At 42.3% G+C, this 11,551-nt stretch overlaps 1 protein-coding gene across 2 annotated transcripts in view; it reads right to left on the bottom strand.

Moving 5' to 3' along the window:
* The window catches only part of RAB2A (RAB2A, member RAS oncogene family), a 42,371-nt gene extending 31,663 nt beyond the window's left edge, over positions 1 to 10,708 (bottom strand). The window contains exons 1-2 of one of the 2 annotated variants that reach the window (XM_042836558.1): positions 10,603 to 10,708; positions 948 to 1,019 (exon numbers count right to left, since the gene is read on the bottom strand). In XM_042836558.1, the coding sequence (XP_042692492.1) occupies positions 948 to 1,019; positions 10,603 to 10,648 (118 nt within the window). In that variant the 5' untranslated portion in view covers positions 10,649 to 10,708. Of the gene's footprint in view, positions 1 to 947; positions 1,020 to 5,685; positions 5,709 to 10,602 lie in introns of those variants that run through there. The other variant, XM_042836566.1, reaches the window with a different exon arrangement.
* Between the last annotated feature and the right edge of the window lie 843 nt (positions 10,709 to 11,551).

An 11,551-nucleotide genomic window follows, 5' to 3' on the forward strand; every position in this document is an offset into this window, starting at 1 on the left:
TTAGTACCTCCCAACACAGGAAGTCTACCTATTCCAGGACACAAACTACAAATAAAGACTAGGGACATATTCTGTACAATGCTCAGCGTGATCTGAAGGAAAGCTTAACAGGTTCTTTGAAGTAACATGAACAAGTTCAAAGGTTCTGCAAACTTACTAAAGGCTAGCATTTGTTATGCTTAACAGTGAAACTGATCTGAAGACTACGTTTGTCCACAGAAAATTTTATTCCCACACTATTCCTCTTATTTTATGTGGAAATATAAACAGAAGTTGGTATCATTTACTGTGGTAAGAGACACAGAGACAATGCATTCTGAGAACATTTATTCACTTCCTACAGTAGGAATATCAAATCCTACCAACACAAACAGTCCTCAACCAACTGAGAAGTTATGGAAATACCTGTCCCTTCCAAACAGTGGAAGGGACACACATCATTTACACATAATTCTTTGCTATCAGTAAGCTAATCTTGCCAAACTTGCTTATTCATCTTTAAGGTTAACTTTGCTTTGGTTTTATCTTCTACTTGTCTTCAAAGTTCTGTAGCTAGAGGCTGAGCTACAGGCTCTGCCCCTAGTGAAAAGCCTGCCATTCGCATCACCTTCAGTGCATTTCAATTCTATCCGCATTTAGTTTTCAGCCTTTTAGCAAAAGACAACTGAGATAGTTATGATTTTTGTTGTTATTTCAGATTCTGATTATCTTCCAAGTAAGAAACAGGCCTCCATTTGACTTTATTCGCTAACAAACGCTCATAGCTAAGGATTTGCTGCTGCATTAATAAGAAAAAAAATCCAACAGTAGCTTAGCACAAACTCATAAACACGTGCAGAGATATCCTAGTTGCTTAAAACCCTTAAAAAAAGGCCAATCAAACAAACCAATCTTAAATACATTTCAAAACAACACATCAGTATTGTGGGGGAACCAAAGAGACGTACCAATAGTGAGATCATGGACTGGTTGAAAACGCTTATCTGTGAACTGTAACAATAAACATGATTTCCCAACACCTGAAAAAAAGAAAAAAGAGAAAAGTTTTAAGTAAATTCTGAAATAATCTGTCAAGAGTCAATATAAATCAACTGAGGTGAATGATGTATATTGTTTAAAAATTCATCACTAGAACCTGAAATACTGAGTTTCAAACTTTCACTCATATAAACACAACTCTCTCGTAACAGTTTCATAAGTATTAAAATAGTTATTTAATTATTTTGAAGTAGCAGTTCTGCCTTTAAGACTGAGAAAAAAGGTTTCCTAACAGACTTTCAAAGCACTATTCCATATCCTCTCACCACTCTACCTACAGGGCTTGCTGCTCCTCATCACAATCCTATGTCTACCTCTCTTCCAGGAGTTTCAGCTTTCTCTTGAGCTAACATCATCCTCAATAACACCTCGCTGCCACATCTCCTAATTTATCAGCTGAGGTAACAACAGGTATTTGTGGGCTGCCTGTGACCATTATGTGCTACTTACTGCTCACTAGTTCCCAACAGGCCAAAAAGCAGTCTATGCAGAATTAGGAACAAATGAGCTCACATTACAACTGAACAGGATAACACAGCTATCCTGATCTCAGATCCACATGGGTTAACTAATTCATACTACACAGACACTGGTCAGCAAATGGGCAATTTCTTCTGTACATGAAAGTACATAAAAGCAGATACAGCTGAAAGGAATACTCAAACTACTGGCATTTGTAAACACTGACTAATCACAAGTAGTTTATTCTTGTTCTTTTACTTGGAAGGTACAATTCTTTCAGTTCTGCTAAATCATATTTCTAGCCTTATACAGCTTGGCAATCACGCGTTTGACTTCTACACATTTAAATTCTGCAATATCAAAATGGGATACTGTAGCAGCCATTCTCCTGCTGGACTTTGTTTAAACTGTACAGGGAGGTAAGGCTAGTTCAGCTACATATCAGAGGTCAGCAACAGCTGATCAGGAGCAACATGCCTGATAAAACAAGATAACAGAAAAAAAAAGAAAAAGGAGGGACAAGTAAAAGTAGAACCATATTTTAAGATACAAGATACGCATACCAGAGGTTTGCATATAATGACATTTATCTTTCTACTGCTAACTTCAACATTCCCAGAGTTTTTTTAGTATAGTTTCACAAGAAACCAAACCCTACTCCATCAGAATCACCACACATCTGTCAGTTTAGTCTTAAAAGCTAAAAGCAGTTACAGTTAAAGCTCACAGCGATAGGAGTCTTGCATTTCATCACTTGGAGGTAAATAACAACTGAGGCAGCAATTGCAGCCAGCTAAGCCAGTCCCTGGTGCTGCTGTCCCTACTCTTGCAGGATGTTCATGCTCCCTTCTCCACACAGTTTCAGAACTCACTGGACTAAGCCATTTTAGTTTTTTGCTGGGTTAGCATGCTAACCTGACAAGAGAAGTGACAAAGCGAACAAATGGCTTAATGCAAGGTCAGACAAGCATGAGAGTGAGTTCAAATGAGGGAAGAGAAATGCAGCAGCCGGCAGATCAACAGCTTAGAGTGGCATGGAACTACAGCCCAAGGCAAAGTTTACAGCATTGGCCTTAACAGATGGTTGTTTTTTGTTCTTTTCCTGTAGCTCTCTCTGCCAGAAACTGGGAAGCAGTTAGAGGTTATGTCCCATTCAGCCTCCAACAAAGTTAGTGGACATGACAGAAGAAGAAGAGGAATGGGCAAGTGCTGGACAAAACAGATTGAAGAACAGGCAGAATACTGGAGCTGTAGAGATAGAGAACACAGATCTCTAAGAAGTCTTAAAATAACAGCCATTATAGTACCCCCAGAGCAGTGTTTACATACAGAGATAACTTTTATATCACCACTATTGAAATACAGCTGCCCCACCACAGAACATAATCATCATCTCACTTACAAAAACAACCTATAAATCAATCCAGAAATAGAACACAGAAAAGCTTTTGCCATTAACTTGAAAAAGTAATTTCAAGTATCACTGAATAAACCAGAAGCTCAAACCTATCATCAGCTATTACCAGCAAAAATCTTACCATCATTAGAAAAACACTTCAAAATTCAATCAACAAAATGACACTTGATTCGGTGTCCCAGCACCAGTTCTCAGGCAGCAATCTGATCTTTCTGCTTGGAAGGCTGATGAGCAGCTCGTTGGTTTAGATGAACATACAAACACTATGGTCAGCACAGACCAGATGATGGACAGGCACAGCCCTCTGACACACGCGTGGTCTGTAGTTAGCACTATAAAATGACCAAGATGCCTGAAACTGTATGTTCTTATAGAAGGTTTTTGGGAGCAGACTGACAGGTTCACTCAACAGAAACAGAAGAAATGAACCAGTTTTTATTCAGTGCCATTCCTGCTACTTCCACACCCTCCAGCGAAAGCCTGTGGAAGTCCGTAAGTGTTGCACTGAATAAATTTCACAAAAAGTTGCAAACAAAGCTGCAGCTCCTCTCAGATTTATGCTATAATTCATCTTCAGATAATGCTTATAAATATTGTAACACCTACATTTAATAGCAACATTTTGGTTTCATTTTGTAGTTTTAACACACTGCAAATTTGTAACAAGACATTTCTTATTACATTAGCTTGTGAGCCACGCACTTCTAGAGCACGAGCAGACTGTGCTACCACAGACACAGCAACCTTTATCAGAAAGAGGAGGCCTATTAAGTCCTGAACAGTTTACCATCATGTAAGGTACATCAGGGCTGCAAAGATGATCTCACAGTTGCATGGCAGATAATTAATTGTCACACAAATGTCTTACGCTAACTTTACTGGTTCATTCTTGAGCAAAGTGGCTATTTGTGAGATAATCATAGTCTTAGCACTGTAAGTCTTCTGCCTGAAATGAGGCGGACTCCCTAGGAACATGTCTCATGCTAGTGAGTTGTACAACACAGAAGGGATAGATTCAGTTATTTATCAACTCACTCTGTTTTACTGCAACAATTATTTCAGACAAACCATTCCCAGGGGAGAAAAAACCCTTAAAACGAGATACCAGCAGATCTTGGATACGTTTCACCAACAAACAGCAAACAAAAGCTTTTGCTTAGGAACAAATTCAAGCAACAGATTATGTGCTCAGAAGGGAGCAGCATGTTTCTTTGCAAGACCCTATTGCAGAATCACTTCATTTCTTAGTACTCAGTGACAGAAAGTGATGTGAAGCTGCGCCACAGTACTACTTCACTCTTTCATCTCTGTATTCCAAACCACCAGCCTAAGGGGTCTCCAAATGTCTCTGCCTTTCAGAACAGCTTCCTCTTTATCCAGGTGCTGCTCTGCAGTCAATTTCCCTACGCAAAACATTGCCACACCTTTGCTATGGTCCCCACCGGCCCAGAGATGCTTCAACACCTCCGGACTCCAGCACCAGCATTCATTTCACTGCTCAGCAAGCAGAGCAGCAAAGCAGGAAAGCTAATCTGTCCCTTCTCGCTCACGAGATTACACAGTGAGCTAAATCAAGAAACTGATTCCGCAGAAAACTACAGTCACCCAAAATATTAGAACATGCGTGAGACAAGGAATACAAAATAAATAAAGAGTTGATCCCTCTAGCAGCAGAGCCTGCTTGTAGCAATTTAGAAAGCAGCTCTGGAACCACAGCACTAGTGATGATACAGATAAACCAGTTCAATTGCTTTGACAAGAAAACAGACTTGGTTACTTCTTCCCTTCCAGCTCCTGAGTCTCCGTAAATAACTCAAGAAAAGGAAAAGAAATACATATTTTTATGCTTGATTAACTGTCAGCTGCAAAGTCAGAGGTGCACTGCTATCTTCCTAAAGGAACTTCCAGGTTTTTATTACCACTAGACTAAACTCGCCTACTCTCAAATTACAGCCAGCAGATAGGGATCCACAACAATTTACACCCATCTAAGTGCTGCACTCCTGTTCTCTCCACTGATGTCTGTCTTAGAAAGCTAACCTGTCTCAAAACCAACAATGCAAAAATAAATAGTGTGTGGGTGGGGGAAAGCTAAGCTCACTTCCTAACTTGTTCACATAAGCTCTGCTATAACCCCAGAAAGGTGACAAAAGGAAAAAAAACCCAACTGCAACTGCAGTCATCACAGCTGGGGTATCGATACTGAATTCTGACAGCAAATCTCTGTAGTTAAACTGCTAACCTCCTCTGACAGGTAGACTCACTCCTTCCCACACAATTCTGCCTCTTTACTCAGAATGGCTCTTACACTTTTCTGATCACACCTGCTTGGCTTCGTTTCTTTAAATCACTTTTGTGAACTGAACTCTCTTTGTGAAGGATGGGACAAGTACTGACACCAATAGCTCAGAAGCAGAAATTGACAAGATATAACCAGCACCTCCCATTTTGGCAGCAGATAAGCACTGGATTAGCTCAGGCACCTCAGACTATTTTTTCTTGTTGCTTCACAAGACAGGGTGACCAATCAGCTCACCACCCACAGTGGCAAAAACCTACTCCTGTGAGTATGTCACTCTCACCAATTTTCCTAGGTCCATTTCCTGCTCTTGAAAGCGCCCCAACCTAGGTAGCAATTTCCTGGGCCAACCCAGTAAGTAGTTAACTCAAAACTTAAGGACTCTTCTACTGCATCTGTGAGCTAAATCAGCTCATACTGGAGTGCAAAGATGTCCATGAGATTATGAGGAGCCAGACCTCCCTTTTACCTGTGATCAACGACGTTAGCTGGATCCCCAAGTAACCAAAGCCACAATACTGAGATGAAGGATGAAGGAGAAGCTTCCTGCTTCTCCTACTTCTATTAAGGAAACAAACAAAAATAAATCTTTAAATAGGCTAAAACCTGCCTCAACAGGCAAGTCTCAAATAACAGACTTAAAAACCAAATCAGATTTAAACCAGATAATTAAATAGTAAAGATGTCACAAGATACAGACTTCTAATCTGGCTTATGAGCGACTTGTGGTTCTTTACAGTAGTCTGCACTGTTGCAGATTGCTTCCAGATGTTTCATGAACCCCTTGCCTCATCACAGGCTGCAGCTCACTCGTTCTCTCCTTCCTTTCCAAATACAGCACATTTTTCCAACTCAGCAAAGTAAAGCTGCATTTGACTCTTCCACAGGGCTAAGCATAATAAGACATTAACTTAAAGCAAAGATTATCCTTAAACTCTTATCAGACGGCTGTCTGTCAGACAACTCTCTCATTAACTGATTTTTTTTCTTTTAAATAAAATCAATAGGAAGGAGAGACTACGCAGCTTTAAACTGCTATTGACAAAGCAAAGGGACTTCATATACCAGGGACAAGAAAGCAAAACAACCTTCAAAATCCTTCATGATGGCTACATATACTTGTGAAAAACAGTACTGTAAAAATGGCTTTTTAACCTAATGCTAAAAAATAATAATAATAAAAAAAAAACCAACAAACCAACATTGCTGTACATTATTTACAGTGATGCATCTGAAATCAATAATGCTACTTTTCATTTCTCCATTAAAATACAGTCCAGATCAACAAACTGAAGGGAACATTCAGCTTTATCACATTCCTTGTTGCATGGCACAACTCAACTGCTAACTCTATAGGTTTTAAAAACAGAAATTATTTCTAATAGAACTACACAAGGTTGTAGAAAACTGTTTGTATTCTAGATGATCCCAACAGACTTAGAAAATTGCCAGCCATTCAGTAAAAAAACTTGAATAAAACCTTTTTACTAACTGAACATTAGAATTAGTATGAGGGCAAACAGTAACAAACCATTTCTACAAGTGTGTTTACAGTTTGTTATTTCTAGTTCACCACTTCTAAGAATCTAAGATGTACTTACACAATACATAATATCTACATTTTTGGGATCACAGTGTCATCAAAAGCATCTCAAGGCAAGGTCTAAGTAGCGTAGGTCCAGTTTCCTGATTTTCAGTATGAAGAAGTCCTCAAACTATTCTTTTACTGTTAACACCAGCTCCAGAGAGATGAAAACCTGTCTAGTTAAGAACTATTGTAACATACTTGTAGAAATTAAGGGTGAGAGGCTTTTGCCTTGCATACTGCCAGCAAATAATGGCTATCCTAGAGCAAAGTGCAGTGACACTGGAGACATTTCAAAAAGAGACGAGATAAAAATAAAGCCAATTCAATCACTTAATTTCGACATCTGAGAATCTCCTGGACAAGTGAAACAGCTGACATTCCAGAGTAAAGTTAGCTGTTCAGGTAAGGAAAGCAAGATCATAAAGCCATCCTACTTTCTCTTATCTTTGCCTTAGAGGAACAACAGAGATACCCTTGGCTTATAGGTAGCAATTATTTACCAAATTTAGAAGGCAAGAAGTTCATTACACAAGGAACTCTGAGGATTGCTGAACTAACACATCAAAGAAAAGAGGAAGACAGACCCGCTCACGAAAGATGCAGCAATGCTGATCATACACAGACATTTAGTTGGAACACAACTGACAAATTATGTTGGTGGCAAGAAATCTGACTGTTGCAAAACTGGTATTTCAGATATACTAAAGTTCTGTAACAGTCTCTAATGGAAACTACTAAACATACTCTAATACCAGAAAATCCTATTTCATGGAATGGAGGAAATCCAGCCCTACTACTCACAGAAATTTTATGCATCATTTTCTTCCTATATAGCAATATGTTAGTATTATATAGTATATATATACACTATATTTATATATATAGTTATTATATATATATATATATAAAATGAGAGAGAGAGAGAGAGAGAGAGAGAGATAGTATTACATAGTAATAGTAATACTGGTAATGAACACATTTAACCTGGAAAGGAGATTTCACTGTCATATAGCAAAACTTCTGAGAACAGGAAGACTTTCAGACACCAACTACAAAACTTGGCAACCTCTGTGTGCTAGGAGTGTTCACCCTGACTCAGATCAAAGTCCACCTAAACTTCAACTGATGGCCAAAAGCAGATGTGTTGGAAAGAGCAGAGGAACACATCACCTTCCACCTTCAATCAAGCTAAAAAATACCCCATCAGTCATAACGCAAAGGTCTCAGGACTAAGCCCCAAGCATTACACTCCACACATGTTCCTAAGCACATCAGCAAACTCCTGTGTTTAGGAAACATCCAGACCAAAAGACTTCACCTGATAACTCTAACAGCAGCCAGTGTTCTGTAATGCTTGCATTTTTCCCTTGAAGACACCAACAATTAAATTCTACAGCTGCTGCCCCACTCATACCAGTGTAAAAACCATGTAGATTCACAACAGTGATGCCTGAAGACCTGAGGAACAGCCATGTGTTCTCCCACAACACACCTTTTTCTTTTTTAGATAAATAATATAGCAATCACAACAGAATGAACCCCATGTTCATAAAGCTACAGTGCTTGAAGTAGCAGCAGAACAATAAGCCACTGAAAAAGAATGTCAATGAAAAACAAGACAAGCAAAGGGACAAGATCTCTTAAGCAAAAGACAGTGTTGCACAGTCAATTCCTGTGGCTGTCATTTTAAGAGGCTGAGATCATCCTGAATTCCTGTGTTTAAGTAGATGAAAGCACCAGGAGTCACAATTTAGAGAAGACACATGCAGGTGTCTTGTATAACTGCAGGTTTTTTCTTTCTTTTGTTTTCAGCTTGCATAACCCACTTTGCTTTGTAGTGCTGAAAAAGAATACGAACTAAATGTTAACATCTGTCCTTGGTTACTTTTCTCCTACAGTTTGTTTACAACCAATTGCTGAGTCACCAAGTGGTTGATCCACTTCCAAAGACTCTCAAGTCTCAGGGATAAATTTCTGTACTGCTGTGAAAATCACATGGTATGCCAGGCCACTGGTGGTAACCCTGTGACAAAACACCACTGGAACAGATCGAGATAACCCCCACCCATTGTTAATTCCCATAAACAGAGCTACCAGTTCAGCTGTCTTTGGATGAGTAACAGTAGCAACACGTATCACAGCATCACAGCATTTTTGGCAACAAGCTGAGCACAACATGAATTGTCTCTTCTGTACTAGCTATATTAGAATACTAAAAGAGTCATAGGAGATCTGATCGAAAGCAAAACCAACTTTCTGCCATAGGCATTCGTTTACTTCAAGAATGATCATTGCATTGGTTTTAATTAGCTTCCTGTAGCAATTTTGAATAAAAGCCAAAGAAACTAAAAGAAAAAACCACAAACCCAACAACAAAACAAAAAATAAATTTGTGACATGTTTTCTCATATCTCCCTTCTCTATCTTACTATATCCATATTTGGCTCTCAAGAATCTGAAACAGCGACAGGAGTAACACACATCAATTCTGCATTTCTCATTTCAAGCAACTGAATTGCAGCACAGATCGCTGCATTATGGCAAGTTCATTCTAAAAATTTAATCAGCATACAATCAATACACCAAAGCACTTGTTTGCTGTCTTCCCTACCACTTCAGCAATCACAGCTTTAGAAATGCAGCAGAATTGATGACCTGTTCTGAAGCACCATCACTCTGAACTCTGCATTACTATTTTGCACGCTCCTGGGCAGACAAACTTGCTTCTTCCCCTGAAGCTGCTCAGGTATTCTCCCATGCTTTTGGGTTAATGAACTGTCACTCACTCAAACATTCAAGAAAAAAAAACATATCAGGATTTTCACTTATCTTAAACCTTAAAACTGTGATTTCTCTCTTAACAGACATTTGTACTACAGCTTCTACTTCAGCAGCCTCAAAAATGCTTGCAGAGTTCAGAGGAAAAAAAAAAAAAAAAGGAAGAAAAAAACATAGTAATTGCAACCAGTATATTTAATAACCTCATGTGTAATGCAACTGCCATGTCCAATTGCACTCCAACTACAGTTTGGCTCATGAAGTACAATTATGGAAGTATCCCTGTAAGAATATGCAAGATGACATCTGCGTCATCAAAGCTACTGAAAGAGGTATTTACTCAGGTATGAGGAAAACAACAGGGAAGACGCATGATGCACAGGCACAATAACTACGTTAGTTACCTCCCCCTGACAACAGCTGGAATGGAAACATGCTACCAAATCCATCCTGTGCCAAGGGCACACAGAATACACTGGCTAAGAACCTTCAGACAGCAGTTTCTATCAGCGTGCAGTGAAGCTCACAGCAACAGTGGTATAAACGCAGTAAGCAGGGTTATTTGCTACGTGGCGGTGAGAACCAGTGCACCGCGAGTTTCTACGAAGGATGAGAGAGGGGATGACAGCATCAGCGGGGAAAAAAATAAAGAAATCGAGAAGGAGACGAGGCTTTTTTTCCGCATTCCTCCGGACACCTTAGCGGGCTGCCCGCAGCCACGGCACGGCGGCCCCCGATAGCCGCCCGCGGGCGGGGCGGCATCCAGGCTCGGGCCCCGCGGTGACAGCCGCCGCTCGGCCCGCCGGACGCCGCAGGCAGCGCTGCGAGAGGAGCGGCGAGACGGCGGCGGGCCCCGAGGCCGAGCGGCGGGCGGAGGCCCCGGGCGGGGCCCGGCGCAGGGGCGGGGAGCCGCCTCCCAGCGCGCAAAGCCACCACGTCGGCGACGCCAGCACTGCGGAAATGGGAACGGGGAGCCGGGCCCCGCGCTCGCTCCGCCCGCCCCCGGCCGCCCCCGCTTACCCGTGTCCCCGATGATGATGTACTTGAAGAGATACGCGTAGGCCATGGCCGCCCGCCGCCGCCTCTCGCTCGCTCCTTCGTGATGCGCGCGCTCTCCCCTCGCCCCCGCTGGCCGGGCTCGCGCTGCGGAGAGTTCGAAACGGTTAACGGCCGCTCCCTCCGACCTCCGCCCCGCCGCCTCCCGCCCCTATCGGCCGCTCTCTTTATCTCTCTCTCGCTCGCCGCTCTTCTCCCGCCACTCCCCGAGGCGCCCGCGGAAGGACGCGGCGGCGGTCGGAGCGCGAGGCGAGAACAATAACAAGCGCCGAGCGGCCCGGAGCCCTCCGGCAACGTCACGCACCAACCTCCTCGCCTGGCCCCGCCCCCGACCCGGAAGTGCTGAGGTAGCCGCGGGGCGCGCGCGCGCGCGGCCGTCTCCCGCCGGCTTGGGGGGGCGGAGCTCCGCGGCACGCCCCGCCCCCTCCGGGATGGAGCTGCGGCGGTGCGGCTGTCTCTCGGCAGGAGAGCGGGAGAAGGAGCGTAGGTGCTGCTGAGTTCTGTGCCTGCGGTCAGGGGCAGGGAGTGGTAACGGGTTGGAGTTGAAAGTAAAAAAAGTCTAGGTGACAGGACGAGGGGAAATTACCCTGGAGTTGCGCAGGGTAAGTTTAGGTTGGATATCAGGAAAAACTTCTTTCCTGAAAGGGTTGTTAAGCACTGGAATAGGCTCCGCAGCGAGGTGGTTGAGTCACCATCCCTGGATGTGTTTAAAAACCTTTTGGATGTGGTGCTCAGGGACATGATGTAGCAGAGGGTTGTTAGTTAGGGTAGTATGGATAGGTTGTGGTTGGACTCGATGATTTTTGAGGTCTTTTCCAACCTGAGCAATTCTATGATTCTGTGATTCTATGATTTAGATTAGATGTCAGGGGAACTTTTCTCTCAGAGGACCATGAGGCAGTGGCACAGCTGC

This window comes from Centrocercus urophasianus, unplaced genomic scaffold (genome assembly GCF_019232065.1).
Source record: "Centrocercus urophasianus isolate 14NV4802_14NV808 unplaced genomic scaffold, USGS_Curo_1.0 seq_11, whole genome shotgun sequence".
Taxonomy (NCBI): Eukaryota; Metazoa; Chordata; class Aves; order Galliformes; family Phasianidae; genus Centrocercus; species Centrocercus urophasianus.